General features: G+C 42.6%; 1 protein-coding gene across 4 annotated transcripts in view; it reads left to right on the plus strand.

Moving 5' to 3' along the window:
- The window catches only part of cfap52 (cilia and flagella associated protein 52), a 78,489-nt gene that overhangs the window by 24,325 nt on the left and 35,707 nt on the right, over positions 1-18,457 (plus strand). For all 4 annotated transcript variants that reach the window (XR_007249841.2, XM_048554807.2, XM_048554805.2 and 1 more), the window contains 3 exons: positions 2,105-2,253; positions 2,364-2,509; positions 15,823-15,974. Coding sequence is in view for 3 of the 4 variants with exons in the window: in XM_048554807.2 (XP_048410764.1) it covers positions 2,105-2,253; positions 2,364-2,509; positions 15,823-15,974 (447 nt within the window). In the remaining variant the exon portion in view is untranslated. The remainder of the gene's footprint in view (positions 1-2,104; positions 2,254-2,363; positions 2,510-15,822; positions 15,975-18,457) is intronic.

Consider the following 18,457-nt stretch of genomic DNA (forward strand, 5'->3'; position numbering starts at 1 on the left):
TGGCATCTTAATACATCAGTTGACTATCCAAAGGTGATGGAACAGTGAATTAAGAAGGCAAAGGCAAAGCTGAAGAGATCAGAAGCCCTGTGTGCAGATTTAAGACAATATTTCATTTCTCCTATCATTCACTGTACCCACTCTATGATTGCATTCGCAGTAGGGTACTCTGATAGTTCATAGCACATTTCAACATGAAGTTCTCTCCTGGTCCAGACCTTTAGAAGATATTTTTGTATATCTTGTGAAGATACCTTTCCAAAGTCATTATCAGACAGTTAAATCTGTGGTTTCCCAGATTTAATTAAAAAAGAAATCTTAATAGTGGTGCTGCAGACAAAAAGTAATGAAACACTTAGCTCAAAGGCTCATGACAACCAAATTCTACCAGAAAGCACACACAAACAAATTAGGAAATTTAGTTTAGAAATGACCTCCAAACTGTAGATGTGAGTATTGAAATGAGTTGCCATGATGGATGGAAGAAGATTTGGGAGGTTTCAGAACAATGTTGCTCTATGTTTAAACTTTTGAGTAAATCTCTCACTTGTTTCACAAAGGAGCTACCTGCTCTAAACACACCAGAAATGCATGTAATGGAGAAAGAAGGCAATGAAGTGACATTACAGATTTCTACTCATTTTTCTTTTTACTAATGTCCTACAAATTAGTGCATAATGGCACTGTGATGAGAAATATCAGCCTCATTTATCGGGAAGGACTTTAGATTATGACACATGGAGCAAGAAACAATTTAAAGGATCCTAACAAATAATAGCGACTTTATGTTTCGAGTACATGAAAGGAAGGGATCATGTGTGACAGTAAGTCAAAATGATTTTGTTTATTCATCCGTGAGCTGATGTGGATTTTCTTGGCCAGTTCGACATTTGCTACCCATCCCAAATTACCCATTGTAAGCATACCTGTACTCAAACGAAAGCAGTCGTTCAAGATGGCAGCTTACCTTTGAGTACAGGTATACTCACAACGTTGATAGGGAGGGAATTCCAGGATTTTGATCCAATGACAGTGAAGGAAAGGTAATATTGTTTCGGGACAGGGTTGTGTGTGGCTTAGAGGGGAACTTGGAGGTGCTTGTGTTCCCACATATCTGCCGCCTTGCGCATTTAGCTAGTAGAGGTCATGAGTCTGCAAAGACAGTCAGAACATCCTTGGTGAGTAACTGCAGTACAGTTTGTAAATGGTACACGCTGCTGCTACATAGCATTGGTGATGGAGAGAGTGAAGGTAAAATGTGATGGATAGTGTGTCAATCAAGCAAGCAGGCTTTTTTCTGAACAGCACCAAACTTCTTGAGTGTTGTTGGAGCTGCAGCCATCTACACAAGTGAACAGTATTCCATCACACTCTTGCCTCTTACCTTGCTCATGATGGCCAGGCGCTGAGGAATGAGGAGGTCAGTTATATACTGCAGCCTCTGACCTCCAGTTCTAAGCAGAATATTTAAATGGATAGTTTAGTTCAGTTACTGGTCAATTGTAATCCCGTTGAATCACAGAATCCCTACAATGTAGATAGAGGCCATCAAGCCCATCAAGTCTGCGCTCACCCTGCAAAGAGCGTCCTACCCAGACCCAACCCCATATTTACCATGGTTAATCCACTTAGCTTGCACATCCATGGAAACTAGAAGGCATTTTAGCATAGCCAACACACCTAACCTGCACATCTTTGAACTTTGGGAGTAAACTGGAACAGACGGAGGAAACCCACGCAGACATGGGGAGAACATGCAAACTCTACACAGGCAGTCGATCGAGGCTGGAATTGAACCGAGGTCCCTGGCACAGAGAGGATGCATTCTAACCGTTGTGTTACCACCATAATATGTTGGTAGAGAAAGATTCATTGACGATACTAAATATGAAAGAAATGTTGTGTCCTTCTATCAGCCAATATCTGGAAGTTTCAGTTTCTGTTTGAAACTTATCAGTCGCTATGGAGGCCATAGCAGTACAAACAAGCCAAAGAAAATCTTCAGGAATTTACCTTAATTCATTATGGTCTTTTTGCAAAAGATATTGAAGTGAAATCTTGAAAAAAGGCTTTCTTGATTAGTATCTATTTGTTTCAAATGCAGTGGAACCTCAGACTTGTTTGGAACATGCTCTAAGGCTGAAATACGAATCTGGCATACACCCACCAATAAAGAACTCTTGCGAATCTCTGTGCCAAACATGACTTGCAATGCCATTGAATTTATGCGTGATGGGAAAAGTATTATCAGTGGTATGTAATAGCATTTATTCAAATTGTAAAACCATTAAAATTTCATCATTCTTTATTCGACATATTTCACTTTATTTTGTGAACCATTTCCCGATCTGAAATTTCCATAGCTTGGAATGATGGGAAGATTCGTGCTTTTACACCAGAGACTGGCAGATTAATGTATACAATCAATAATGCTCATCATGATGGTGTCACTGCGATTGCTGCCACTAGTGACTGCAAGAAAATAATCAGTGGAGGTGGTGAAGGACAGGTATGTACAACACATCACAATCTAATGTATGGAAAAAAAACCTTTATAATATTTTCCTGCATTCGCTATCATAATCACAATATGAGCTCTATTCACGGTGGTTCTACATGATGCTGAACTATTGCTCTGTGCTGAGACATAATAGGAACTGCAGATGCTTGGGAATCTGAGATAACAAGGTGTAGAGCTGGGGATGAACACAGCAGGCCAAGCAGCATCATAGGAGCAGGAAGGCTGACGTTTCGGGCCAAGATGCTTCATGGGTCTAGGCCCTAAACATCAGCCTTCCTGCTCCTATGATGCTGCTTGGCCTGCTGTGTTCATCTAGCTCTACACCTTGTTTGCTCTGTGGTGATATTGGTTGACTTCTTAAAACTGTTATCTCTCTGCCTTCTGTATTTATGGTACAGAATGGCTCAGCAACAGATTTTGAATTTTATAACACAGAAGGAGGCCAGACTACTCATTGTGCCTATCTCAGCTCTATGAAAGAGCTGTCCATTTAGTCCCCTCCCCTGTCATCATCCCATGGCCCTATCTTTTTTTCTCCTTTCCAAGTATTTGTTCTCAGTTGGAAGTGGTTGTAGGAGCTTCTTTCACCCCAACCTTTCACACAGTGAATTCAAAATCATAACAATCTGTTGCATGAAATTTTTTTTGGTCATTTATCTATCACTTCTGGTGACCAATTAACTCTTATATCATTGAAGTGGTTTTGCCTTTATTGCCCTATCAAACCATCAAAAATTTTGAGCAACTGTATTAAATCTCCCCATAATTTTCCCTACTGTAAGTAGCATAATCCCAGATTCCCTGGTTTCTTCACCTGAAATCCGTCATTCCTGTTACTAGCCCAGTTAACCTCTTCCCATCCTTCCTAATCTAACTTCATCATCTTAATTCCCTCTCTCTAATACATTGATTTAAATTCCCCTGAAATTTGTCATTTACACTCATCTGCAGTGTGTCCACTCGAAATGTATTTGAATCCATCTCATGGTTTATTACATGTACAAGTCACTAATTTTCTGATATAACTTTGAAGTTATATCTGTCAAACCCTAATCCAAATCACTTATAAATTGAACAATGACCCTGATGGACACAACTATATACTTCCCTCCAATCTGAAAGAAAATGTTCACCACCATATACTGTCTGTCTGTCAGGTAATTTTGTGTGTATCTCCCCCTGTCTCTTTAATCCCATGGGTTAACAAATCTATTATGTTGCACTTAAAGTATTTGTACAGACTAGATATTTTACATTGCAATAGGAAATTCTCTATATTGCAAAGAAAATGTCAGAGTAGCCATCTAGTAAGTCTATTTAAAATAGCCTGCCATCGGTCCCACAAATCACTGAAAGATGGAGGAAAATTGGAAGATTGATCAGGAGATGGAATGTAAAAGGAAATATGAGGAATGAGGAAGGATATTTTTCCATTTTTTCATGGGAAATGGGCACTCCCCACCTAGTATTTATTGACCATCCCACATTGTTAGTGAGTTATTGTCTCGACCTCTTGAAGTCCATGTGATGAAGGTATCCTCAGATTGATGTTGAACATGGCGTTGCAGGATTTTAACTCTCTGACAATGAAGGAACTGTGATACATTTCCAAGTTAGGATGGTGTGTGACTTGGAGGGGAACTGTCATGTGACCACATTCTCATGTACCTGTTTGCCTTGTTCTTCTCGGTAATAAAATGAGTTGTCAAAGAAAACATGTTGCAGTGCACCTTGTAAATGGTACACACTGCAACTGCATTGCTTGTTGGCAGAGACAGTGAATGCGTAGGGTGTAGATGGGGTCAATTGAACTGCTTTGCCTTGAATGTTAGTGGAACTGCAGTCATCCAGCTGAGTGAAATGTATTCCTTCACACCCTTGACTTGCATGTTGTAGACCATCAAAAGGCTTATGTTGAGTCACTGGCTACAGAATTCAAGCCTGTGATCTGCTCTTGTAGCCACAATGTTGATATGACCAGTCCAGTTAACTTTCTGGTGAATGGTGGCTCACTTCCCCACAGAACATTGGTTCTGGGAATTTTAATGGTGATAATGTTGACGAATGTCAAGGGAAGTTGTTTGTACACATTTTTTTAAATTAGAGTTGTCATTGGTTGACAATGCCTAGAGGAATTCTGACAACAATGTTCTGGGGCTGAGATAATTAGCCTTTAATGACCACAACTATGTCGCTTTTTATTGGGTAGGAATTCAGGCAGTAGAGAGTTTACCCCTAATTCCCATTGACCTTCGGTTTATTCAGAATCTTTGATGCACTTTAGGGAAGGAAATTTGCTATATTTTCTTAATCTAGCCTATGTTTGATTTCAATGTAGTGATGCTTAACTGCTTTGTGAAACAGCCTATCAAGATACTCAGCTGTTTCAAGGCACTATAGAGCTTCTTCACAAACCAGCCAAGCAATAGCCGCCAATAACTGCACTCAGCAAATTATACATTATAGCTCATTTTGCAAACGCCTCCATTTCTGGGTACGTCCTGTTCCACAACAGCAGGTCTGTAGGCCATCAGCAGCAGCAGAATCATATCCCAACATGAACTCCAAACCCATGGTCCAGCATATCTTATACTCTACCATTATCATCAAGCCAAGTGATCAACCCTGGTTCAATGGAAGGCAAGCTAGGAGCAGCACCAAGCATACCTATAAAAATGAGGTGTCATCCTGTTGAAACAACAACGAGATAAACACCATGAACAGAAAGTGATAGACAGAGCCAAGCAAATCTGCGACCAATAGATCAGATCTAAACTCTGGAGTTCTACCACATCCGGTTGTGAATGGTGGTGAACAAATAAACAAGCTACTAGAAAAGCCTCCAAAAATATCCCCATCTACAATAATAGGGGAGCCTACCACATCAGTGCAAAAGGGAAGGCTGAAGCATTTGCAGCAATCTTCAGTCAGAAGTGCAAAGTGGATGATCCATTTTGGCCTCCACTAGAGGATCCTAACATCATAGATGGCAATCTTCAGTCAATTTGACTCACTCCACATGAGAGCAAAGACAGCAAAGAGAGCAAATAATGCATTACTTACTGCAAAAGCTGTTGGCTTTTACAACAACTGGCAAAACTACTGAAGGCATGCCCCTGAATTTGTTGCATCCTAAGCCAAGTTTTTTCAATACAGCTACACCATCTACCTGATAATATGAAATATTGTCCAGGTATGTCCTTTACATAAAAATCAGGAAAGTTCCAACCTGGCTAATATCAGTTCATCAGTCTACTCTCAATCTAAAGTAATGGAAGGTGCCATCAACAGTGCTGACAAGCAGTAGCTGCTTAACAGTAACCTGCTCACTGATAACTGGTTTGGATTCCACCAGGACCACTCGGGTCCTGATCTCATTACAACCTTGCTCTAAACATGCACAAAATTGCTGAATTCCAGAGGGGAGAAGAGAGTGACAGTTCTTAACATCAACGTCGCATTTGATTGAGCATGAATCCTGAGCAAAACTAGAGTTAATGGGAATCACAGAGAGATCTCTGCACTAGTTGGAGTTGTATCTGGCATAAAAGAAGGTGGTTGTGGTTTTTGAAGGTCAGTCACCCCAGCTCTAGGGAATTTCTGTAGGACTTCCTCAGATTAACATCCTATGCCCAACCATCTTTGGCTGCTTCATAAATGACCTTCCTCCATCATAAGATCAGAAGTGGGAATGTTTGCCAACGATTGCACCACGTTCAGCAGCATTGGCAACTGCTCAAATACTGAAGCAATCCATATCCAAATATAACAAAACTAGGACAATATCCATCTACACTGAAAAGTGGCAAGCAATATTCATGCCACACAATGCCAGAATGATTATCTCCAACAAGAGAGTCTAACCATAGTTCTTTACATTAGATGCCATTATCATCACTGCAACCCCCACTATCAACATCATAGGGGATTATTATTGACAAGAAACTGAATTTGGCTAGCCTTTCAAAAACAATGGCTGGAAAAGCAGGTCAGACGATATAATTCCTGCAGCAAATAACTCACGTCCCAACTCCCCGAAGCCAATACATCTGCAAAGCACATGTTAGAAGTGTGATGGAACACTCCATACTTCCCTAGATGAGTGTCACTCCAACACACTTAAGAAGCTTGATACCATCCAGGGCAAAGTAGCCTGCTTGATTGGTACCTCATCTACAAATATTTGCTCTTTGTACCATTGATGTTCAGTAGTAGCAGTGTGTCCCATCTACAAAATGCACTGCAGAAATTTCTCAATGCTTCTTAGACAACACCTCCCAAATTTACAACCTTTCACCTTGAACGACAAGAGCAGCAGATCCCTGAGAACTCCACCACTTGCAATTCCCCTCCAAGCCACTTACCATCCAACTTGGAAATGTATCACTGCACCTTTGATGTCACTGTGTCAAAGTCCTTGAACTTACTCCTTAAAGGCATTGTGGGACCACTGGAAAATGGACTGCAGCAGTTCAAGAGGCAACTCACCATCATCTTCTCAAGGGCAACTAGGGACGGGCAATAAATGCTGACCAAGCAATGCCCACATTCCATGAATGAATAAAACAAATTCACTTTGCCTAATGTGAAGGGCCAGCTGACCACACTGGATCCAGAAAAGGCTACATGTACTGACAACATCCCAGTTATTGTTCCTGAAGACAGAATCAGTCTATACCCACATGCAACAAGTCTTGAAGAGTGTTCAGGCTCGATCTGATAAATGACAGGTAACGTTTGTGCCATGCAAATGCAAAGCTATGACCTTCCTCAACAAGAAAGTGTCTAGCAATCTCTTTGGAACATTAATAGCCTTCATCATCATTGCCAAATTCCCCAGAAGATCAAGATCCTGGAGGTTACCATGGCCCAAATCCATCAAGAACCTGGAGATCACTATTGCTCAGAATCTAAATGAATGAACCATATATTTATGGCAAAAACTTTAAACTAAGGGATATAGTACAGAATAAGGGGAATATTCTGCAACTATGTCCCTTAGTTTACAGTTTTGGCAAAGATCTGTAGCGCGGGCTGTGGGTGATGTTGTTGACTTGCTCATTGAACTGGCTTGTCCTCGTTCAGATGTTTTGACAGCATGCTAAGTGACATCATCAGTGGAGTCTCTGGCGAAGCAATGTTATTCTACTCCACTTGTAATTTGTACTGCCTGGACTGTTATGGTACGTAGTGCCATTTCCAATTTTAATGTATGTGGGTTTGTATATGGGGTCCAATTCTAGATGATCGCATTATGGATAGAGAACCAGGTTTCTAGGAATTCCCGTGCATGCCTATATTTGGCTTGGACTACTATGATTACCTTGTCCCAGTTAACCGGAAAGCCTTCATTGTCCGATTGTGCTGATATTAAGGAGAGTTAGTCATGCCATCACATCTGCAGTCAACAACCATCTAGAATTGGACCCCATGTACAAACTCATACATGTCAAAACCTGAAATGACACTACTCATCATAATGGACTGGACAGTATAAATTCCAAGTGGAGTAGAATAACATCACTTCATCGGAGGCTCCAGTGATGATGTCACCTAGCACGGCTGACAAAATGTCTGAATGAGGACAAGTCAGCTTGGTAAGCAAGTCTACAATCTATGTCCCTTAGTTCAAGATTTCCCTCATTTGTGGAAACATCTTCTCAACATCTACCCTGTCAAACTCCCTCAGAATCTTGTGTTTTTCAGTAAAATTGCTCGCCATTTATGAAGAAGGGTCTAGGCCTGAAATGTCAGCCTTCCTGCTCCTCTGATGCAGCTTGGCCTGCTGTGTTCATCTGGTTCTACAACTTGTTATCTCAGATTCTCCAGCACCTGCAGTTCCTACTATCTCTGCTCATCATTCTTGTCAGCTCCATGAATAAAGGACTAACCTGTTTGATCATTCTTGATAAGTCAACCCCTTCATCCCAGGGATCAGCCTCATGAATCCAATACCTATACATCCTTTCTTAAATACTTGGACACAGCACTCCAGGTGCAGCCTCATTGATAACCTGTATAATTGTAAGAAGAATGCTGTGTTTTAAAACTCCAAACCCCTAGAATTAAATACCAAAATTGCGTTTGCCTACTTATTCATTGGCACACTTGCATGCTAGTTTTTTGTGTTTCTTGTGCAGGACAACCCAAATTCCTTTGCACTGCACTTCTTTGGAATCTCTCTGTTTAAATAATGGTCTGGTTTTTAATTCTTCCAACCAGAGTGCATGACCTCACACTTACCTACATTAAACTCGATCTGCCAAAATTCTTCCTGCTCACTCAATCTATCTCTACCGTTTTGAGATTCTTTATGTACTGACCACAATATGCCCTCCCACCTTTTTATTGTATTGTCAGCAAATTTGGAAACATTACACTCTATCCCCTATTCCAAGTGATTAATATCAGTGATAAATAATTGAGGCCCATGGACTCATTCTTGTGGCAGTCCACAAGACCAACATTTCCATCATTCATTCAGCATCAGCCTTAGGACGTGCACTAACTTGCTTAAGATGCCATGCTGGATGAGTGAACAAGACATTACATCAAAAAGGGACTGCCTGCTCTATTGAGATCCCAGACCCACATCAATTATTCAACCTTTCAGTGCTTTTCCTTGCAAAGAAAGTGCTCTTGCAGCAGCCTATCTGTGCTAGTTGCCAGCAAACACTGCAATGTAAGCCTGTGCTTCCCAAGCATCTTGCAGGTGCCATAATGGTAGCGTGGGGTTGGTAAATGTCAGATACCAATGTCTGTGGATGAAGGGTGCATGTGGGTGGAGCCACGGATCATGCCCTGATGCTGTTTGGTGCTGAGCAATGTGGTGGCTCCACAAAACCAATGGCAAGCTGGTATTCACTCTGACCTTCATGTCAAGACTTCTTGAAATCTAGCTTGTTTGGCAGATTTGGTAAGATGGAATGCTAAACAACAATGAGGTGCAATGCATTATTAATAATACATTTAACAAGCCAAAATTTCCTTAATTGGCAACTCACCACTTGACAAATACATGAAAAATGCAGTGAGTTCTTCCAGATGCCAATGCAGGCCTCAATGGATTTCTCACCTGATTGTGCCACAAATCTCACCTAATCCACATTGCTCAGATTCCTATAAGATTCTGCTCAATTTCCTAACTGTGCTGTTCAGCTGTGATAACACCTGGTGATTTAAGTCACTCAGTTAGTCAAAGAGACATGAAGAAACAGTCAGCAATGTTGACTGTTTCACTGTGATTTTCCACAGTGACTCTGACAGGTGAAACAAGTTGAAGGGGCTCACTGCTGCTGATTTTAGTCTCTGTCACCATGGCTTTCTTGAGCAGGTCTGCTTTTCTCTTTATGGAGTTGCTGGCCCTGAATTCTTGCACTGTTTGAGAAGTTGCTGATCCCACTCTCTCTTCATTCTTTATGAAACTACTGAACCCTCTCTCCCTCGTGCTTTATTTTTCATTTCAGAAATATACTTCATTCATAAATTATCGAACAGTAAATGTAGCAAACACAAAACAGGTCCATACAGACTTTGCAAAAAATACAGTGGAATTTTGACATTATCCATTTCTGCCTCAATCCTGTGGCAACAAATGGCATTTCCTAATCATGAAAAGAAACTGTTTACATTCCCATTAAGGCAACTATGGTATCCTAAATGTAACAGACCATCATTATATTTTGGTAGAAAGACTGTGGTCTTTCCTACACAGCTTTGGTGGCAGCTGCCCCAAGCTCCTCAGCACGCAAGTTCCTCAAGGACCTTGGAATGTACCAGTCTGCAATATTCAATCACGGTCAACTCGTTGCAGTGGAAGGCCAGGTTTTGGGCAGACCAAGTCAGTGGCCATCTGGGTGCAGTTGACATTTATCTAGGTACGCGTCCCTGTGCTCCTGTAGAGCAAAGAGTCCTGTGTCACAGAATTGCTCAGGATGAACCTCTGACAACACCACTGCGTTTCTCTCCAGACTCGGTCTCGTGCTGTTACTGAAATAGAGAGTCCTCCTCTATATTGATTCTTTTTAGGTGCTGGTTACTGTCTCCAGGTTGTCCTGTCTCCCATTATTGTAGGTAGTGGTGACTGTCTTTGGGGCATCTCTCTTGCTCCTAGGGCACTATAAACTATTCTGATAAGTTATTTGACATCTTTGCTATTTCATATCCCTCCGTAAACAATTCTACATCTTGGTCTTTACAACTAAGGCCAATTCTTACTAAGTAATAATACTATCTTTAATTAACAGAGCTATCCCTCTACATTTTTCGAGCTTCCTGTTCTTCTGAAATGTCATGTACCCTTAAATATTCAGTCTCAAATTTTGTCTTCTCTCATCTCTGTATTGATGATTAGTTCATGTATATTTCTTTCTGTTTAAGCTGCCAATTCCTCCACTTTGTTACAAATTCTACGTACAGTCAGCTACAGAACCAGTAACCTTTTTACCATCTTTGTCATGTCTGACCTTATCTGCTGGCACTCTCTTAAATTTGTATGCTCAAATTTTCTCTGTCCTTTTTGCAACATTGTTGTCCTGATTAGTTTTCTCTCCTTAACTTATTACATATTCCCATACTTGATCTCTCACTCCCACAATTTAATTGAAAGTCCTCTCTACCACAATAGTTATGTGACTTACCTGTGCAGGGGTACCACCACTGTTCAAATGAAGACCATCCCGGTAGTACATCTTCCACTTGCCCCATATTGGTGCCACTTCTCAATGAATTATAACCCATTTCTCCCACAATCCTTGAGCCACACATTTTATTCTCTAATACTACTTGCCTGTGGCAATTTACTAATTGTTCAAACAATAATCCAGAAATTATTTCCTTTGTAATTTTTTTTTACTTTTTGGGAAACATTACTCCTAATTGCTTATACTCCCTAAACAGAACTTCTTTTCTAGTTCTAGCTGTCTTTGGTATCTATATAGACCATTACCAGTGGATTCTCCCATCTGTCCACAAGCTTTTCTCCAGCTCAGAAAATATGTTGCAAACCGTCCCACTGAACAGAAAACACAGCCAGTTAAACGTTCTCTCTTGTTTGCAGAGAACTGTCTCAATCCCCTCTGGCTAAGATAATAAAATGTGAGGCTGGATGAACACAGCAGGCCAAGCAGCATCTCAGGAGCACAAAAGCTGACGTTTCGGGCCTAGACCCTTCATCAGAGAGGGGAATGGGGTGAGGGTTCTGGAATAAATAGGGAGAGAGGGGGAGGCAGACCGAAGATGGAGAGAAAAGAAGATAGGTGGAGAGAGTTTAGGTGGGGAGGTAGGGAGGGGATAGGTCAGTCCAGGGAAGACGGACAGGTCAAGGAGGTGGGATGAGGTTAGTAGGTAGATGGGGGTGCGGCTTGGGGTGGGAGGAAGGGATGGGTGAGAGAAAGAACAAGTTAGGGAGGCAGAGACAGGTTGGACTGGTTTTGGGATGCAGTGGGTGGAGGGGAAGAGCTGGGCTGGTTGTGTGGTGCAGTGGGGGGAGGGGAAGAACTGGGCTGGTTTAGGGATGCGGTGGGGGGAAGGAGAGATTTTGAAGCTGGTGAAGCCCACATTGATACCATTAGGCTGCAGGGTTCCCAGGCGGAATATGAGTTGCTGTTCCTGCAGCCTTCGGGTGGCATCATTGTGGCACTGCAGGAGGCCCATGATGGACATGTCATCTAGAGAATGGGAGGGGGAGTTGAAATGGTTCGCGACTGGGAGGTGCAGTTGTTTGTTGCGTACCGAGCGGAGGTGTTCTGCAAAGCGGTCCCCAAGCCTCCGCTTGGTTTCCCCAATGTAGAGGGAGCCACACCGGGTACAGTGGATGCAGTATACCACATTGGCAGATGTGCAGGTGAACCTCTGCTTAATGTGGAATGTCATCTTGGGACCTGGGATAAAGGTGAGGGAGGAGGTGTGGGGGCAAGTGTAGCACTTCCTGCGGTTGCAGGGGAAGGTGCCGGGTGTGGTGGGGTTGGAGGGCAGTGTGGAACGAACAAGGGAGTCACGGAGAGAGTGGTCTCTCCGGAAAGCAGACAGGGGTGGGGATGGAAAAATGTCTTGGGTGGTGGGGTCGGATTGTAAATGGCGGAAGTGTCGGAGGATGATGCGTTGTATCCAGAGGTTGGTGGGGTGGTGTGTGAGAACGAGGGGGATCCTCTTTGGGCGGTTGTGGCGGGGGCGGGGTGTGAGGGATGTGTTGCGGGAAATACGGGAAACGTGGTCAAGGGCATTCTCGATCACTGTCGGGGGAAAGTTGCGGTCCTTGAAGAACTTGGACATCTGGGATGTGCGGGAGTGGAATGTCTTATCGTGGGAGCAGATGCGGCGGAGGCGGAGGAATTGGGAATAGGAGATGGAATTTTTGCAGGAGGGTGGGTGGGAGGAGGTGTATTCCAGGTAGCTGTGGGAGTCGGTGGGCTTGAAATGGACATCAGTTACAAGCTGGTTGCCTGAGATGGAGACTGAGAGGTCCAGGAAGGTGAGGGATGTGCTGGAGATGGCCCAGGTGAACTGAAGGTTGGGGTGGAAGGTGTTGGTGAAGTGAATGAACTGTTCGAGCTCCTCTGGGGAGCAAGAGGTGGCGCCGATACAGTCATCAATGTACCGGAGGAAGAGGTGGGGTTTGGGGCCTGTGTAGGTGCGGAAGAGGGACTGTTCCACGTAACCTACAAAGAGGCAGGCATAGCTGGGGCCCATGCGGGTGCCCATGGCCACCCCCTTGGTCTGTAGGAAGTGGGAGGAGTCAAAAGAGAAGTTGTTGAGGGTGAGGACGAGTTCGGCTAGGCGGATGAGGGTGTCGGTGGAGGGGGACTGGTCGGGCCTGCGGGACAGGAAGAAGTGGAGGGCCTTGAGGCCATCTGCATGTGGAATGCAGGTGTATAGGGACTGGATGTCCATGGTGAAGATGAGGTGTTGGGGGCCAGGGAATTGGAAGTCCTGGAGGAGGTGGAGGGCGTGGGTGGTGTCACGGACGTAGGTAGGGAGTTCCTGGACCAAAGGGGAGAAAATGGAGTCCAGATAGGTGGAGATGAGTTCGGTGGGGCAGGAGCAGGCTGAGACGATGGGTCGACCAGGGCAGGCAGGTTTGTGGATTTTGGGAAGGAGATAGAAACGGGCCGTGCGGGGGTTGGGGAACAATGAGGTTGGACCCCTCTGGCTAAACTGTTCTTTCCTACTGCAACATTCCTACTTTGTCCCCGCACTTGAATGTCCTGCTGTACCATGGTGTGATGATCTATTTGTTAATCTACCCTATGATCCCAACTTCTGTCCATAAAGGTTATAAGCACCACAAACTGTCACACAATTGCAAAGGCTGAGTTTTCTCCATGTGAATTTTCTCAAACCCCTTACCTTCTTCACTTGCAATCAAGACCCTCTCGTCCCTGACTATTAGATAAATCAGAATTACCTGTAATAGAGATGTGGCTGCCTTCTCGTACCAAGTGTCCACAACCTTCACTCTGCTGATGTTTCTGCAGCCTGGTCTCCGGTTCAATGAATCTGAGCCGAAGTTTCTAAACCCACAGGTAATTATTGCAGACATGTTTGCCCTCAAACTCCTGGTGCCCAGGAATTTTCTCTTTCTGCAGGTGCAATACATCACCTGTCCTTCTGTCTTTAAGTGCTGCTGCCTGTCCCTGGATCCTCCCTTCCCCTATTCTCAGCTGAACCAATTAATCTAGACCTATTTTTCTTATAAACCTGTTTGATTTCTGTAAAGAAGAGTCTGATCCTGTGCTCATGCTTATGTCAGCTCCAATGTAAAAGCTGGTTATTTGTTACGTAATTCAACATTCCTTAAATTGATCCACCTTGGTTGTTACCTGTGTTGTACATGTAGTTGAAGTTACTGTTTTTTTATATAGAAACCAAAGTGCCAGCTAGATGGCTACGGTTAAGGTATTTCGACTTACTTGGTTTATCTTGCCATTGCTGATACTACAGTTGGTATTTTTATTCATCGTGTTCAGATGTGTTATGACTCATCATTGGAACAGATGGGACTTGAACCCAGGTCTTCTGGCTATACTACCACAGCGTCACAAGAACCCCTTTTGGCTCTGCAATTGATGCAACAGCATTTTCAACAGCAGTTGTGGTCCACATGATATCCCAATGATTGCAAGTTACAGCCTTTCATTCCTCTGCATGTAACCTCTACATTCTGCAAAATCTTAACATTGTTAATAAAAATTTCCCAAATTTTATTTAAAGTGTGGATCAGGCATATTATTAGGTGGTGATAAACTCACCACCAGAATGCCAAAAAAAAACTATCCAATCACCCACCAATCAGCTTATGACGAACTGACAGGCAAGGATGAATGAGATACTCAATGACTGACAGACCTAGACACTGATGATGATGATGAAGAAGCTCAACCAGAGCCTGTGCTTCTGGATCCTAAAGTCTGCCAGTTAAGGCCTACTGTTTGGGGAAGCCAATGGCAACAAGGCAAGTACTTGACATAAGCACGAGGGGGCATAGCTTTAAATTGAGGGGTGAAAGATATAGGACAGATGTCAGAGGTAGTTTCTTTACTCAGAGAGTAGTAAGGGAATGGAACACTTTCCCTGCAATGGTAGTAGATTCGCCAACTTTAGGTACATTTAAGTCGTCATTGGATAAGCATATGGATGTACATGGAATAGTATAGGTTAGATGGGCTTCAGATCGGTATGACAGGTCGGCACAACATCGAGGGCCGTGGGGCCTGTACTGTGCTGTAATGTTCTATGTTCTATGTTCTATAAGCTTCCAATGAGGTAGGGGTCTTGGAGGGGTGTTCGGGGGGTGGGAGGTCAGAGGCAAAGGCAAGCGTGCTTTCAGAGGCTACCCCTTTGACCGTAATTCACACCTCAATTGCTTCTTATTGGCGATATTGGAGGTTCCACGCAAAAACCTGGTTACCATGGTTTTGCAATTTGGAAACGAGCCCCATTTCTCAACTGTGAGGATGAAGGTGATCAGAGAGGTGATTAGTTGAGATCATTAACTGGCCATTTATTGAACACTTAATGGTATTAATTAGTGGCAGGTTGAGAAGGCCGACCCATGGATCCTCTTACCCAGACGTAATTAGAGAGTAGGTGTGAAGAAGCAAGTTTTTCCTCCAAGGCCAACTCATCTGATTATTTCTCCTTTTCGCCACCTCCAGAAAGGGGAACATCAGTATTCCATTGTATTGAATGTGTAATGTCTGTATTCCATTGCAATCCATTTATGTCAATCCTGCTTTGCCATCTCCATTGGATTATCACTCCAGTTACCCATTTTAAATCAATCTTTACGTTTCTGATTTCAGATTCGGATATGGGAAATTTTTCCAAAAAGCCAAAAGTTTACTGCAGGTCTGAAGGAGCACACATCAACTGTGTCATGTATTAAAATTAAGAAAAATGACCAAGAATGTGTAACAGCAAGTTATGATGGTACCTGCATCATCTGGGATATAATGTAAGTTTTTGCAAATATACTTTTAATTGTGAAATGTATATATCGGTGATGTCACTGCAATATCTAAATTCAGCATTCCTAATTTCTGGCTCCTACCTCATCGGGTTTCCTGTTTAAATCATTCCTGAATCATCATACAAAAACATATAGTGAAGTAATAATTTAATATTTGAGTATTATTATTAAACATTACAATCTGAAAACTCAGGTAATGTTCTGGGGACCTGGGTTCAATTCCTGCTATGCCAGGATGTGAATTCAATAAGAATCTGGAATTGAGAGTCTAATGATGACCATGGTTGATGAACAGTTGCTGATTGTTGGAAAATCCGTCTGGTTCATTGATGTCCTTTACAGAAGAAAACTGCAGTTCTTCCTAGTCTGGCCTTCATGTAACTCCAGACACACAGAAAGGTGGTCGATTCTTAACTGCTCTCTGGACAATTAAAGATGGGCAATAAATGCTGTCTCAGCCAGTGATGCCCACATCCTATGAATGAATATAAAAAAGTAGTGATTTGATATTACTGACTGCATCCAACTGACTATCCTGCATTCATTGAATGTTGCTGTCTGAATATTATTAACTTTGGTTTCTACATTCATTTGCAGCAAAAATAGTACAGGAAATAATTTTGATGCAGCTAGAACATTGACTTCATGTTGCCAGGCTATTTGGTTGATTTTAGTATCCAGCCACCACAGGCCTTGCTAGATGCATCAGCAAGAGACCAGTATGACTAGTTGACACCAATAAAGCTACTCTGCACTGCTTAAAGCTAATTTTCATCTTTTAAAATAGGAAGGTATTGTGGTTTCAACCAGTACTGGCAAAATTGCTGGAGGTGATTTTGACCCGAGAGAACATTGAAGCATGGTACATACCTTCTTTTGGACATTCTAGAGGTGGAAAGCAGGAGAGGGCTTGTAAGAGAGGGGGAGAGAGATCAAGCAGACTGCCAGCCACATGTTCAGAAAGGATTGGCAAAAGATACTTGGGAGTCAAACTTCAAAAATCTAATGCATTACTGCAAGAAATTCAGTGGACTTGTGTGAGTAGTCAAGGTCAGTGTCAGATACTGGCATGGATAAAGGATTGGCTGACTAGTAGAAGGCAGAGTGTGGGGACAAAGGGGTGCTTTTCAGCAGTGACTAGTGGAGTTCTGCAGGGGTCAGTGTTGGGACGACAATTATTCACATTATACATTAACGATCTAGACATAGGACCTGATGGCATTGTTACTAATTTTGTGTATGCTGCAAAGATAGATGGAGGAAATGTCAATGTTGAGGAAGCAAGGAGGCTGTGAGAACGACTTTGATAGGCTTGGACAATGGGCAAAGAAGTGGTAGATGGAATAAAATGTGGGAAAGTGTGATGTTATGCACTTTGGCAGGAAAAAAAAACATGTTATTTTCGAAATGGAGGAAGGCTTCAGAAATCTGAAGCCCAAAGGGACATTGTAGTTTGAGCTCAGAATTCTCTTATAGTTAGTATGCAGCTTCACTTGGTAGTTAGGAAGGCAAATGAAATGTTAGCGTTTATTTCAAGAAGGCTAGAATTCAAGACCAGAGATGTACTGCTGAGGCTGTATAAAGCTCTGGTCAGACTGCATTTGAAACTCTGTGAGCAGTTTTGGGCCCCATTTCTAAGGAAGGATGTGCTGAGGAGGTCCAGAGGAGGTTTACAAGAATGATCCCTAGAATGAAGGGCTTGTCAAAAGGGGAGCAGTTGAGGACTCTGGGTCTGTACTCAACAGAGTTAGGAAGGATAAGGGTGGATCCCATTGAAACTTACAAAATACTGAGACTCCTGGACAGAGTGGATGTGGTGAGGATGTTACCACTCATAGTTAAAACTGATACCTGAGGGCACAGCCTCAGAGTGAAGGGACGACCCTTTAGATTTGAGATGAGGAGGAATTTCTTCCACCAGATGTTGGTGGATCTGTGGAACTCATTGCCATGAAAGGCTGTGGTGGCAAAATCATTGAATATATTTAAGACAGAGACAGATAGGTTCTTGATTAGTAAAGGGGTCAAGGGTTACAGGGAGATGATGGCAAAATGGTGTCAAGAAACATATCAGCCATGATCGAACATGGAGTCAACTCAAATAGGCTGAATGTCTTAATTATTGCTACAATATCTTATGGTCTTATGAATCTTCAAATGTTATTTCCTATCAGGTGAACCATGAGCCTCAGCTGCTGCTCAGTTTACAGCATCTCCTCACAACTCTACCACTTAGCTATTTATAATCTCCATCAATCAGGACTTTTACATGTTATTCATATACTCCACCTTATATTTTAAAATTTTTACCCTTTAAGCATTGTCTTTCTGCTGGTTGGATAAGGCATTTAAAATCACAACCAGGTTTCTATTGGTCAGGCTCAGGAAACGGAGTTTACTCTACTGTATGTTTGGAAGATACAGCTTAGTTCTGTTTTAACTGAGATTTTAATATGGTGCAAGTGGGT

The sequence above is a fragment of the Stegostoma tigrinum genome, chromosome 22, assembly GCF_030684315.1.
Source record: "Stegostoma tigrinum isolate sSteTig4 chromosome 22, sSteTig4.hap1, whole genome shotgun sequence".
Taxonomy (NCBI): domain Eukaryota; kingdom Metazoa; phylum Chordata; class Chondrichthyes; order Orectolobiformes; family Stegostomatidae; genus Stegostoma; species Stegostoma tigrinum.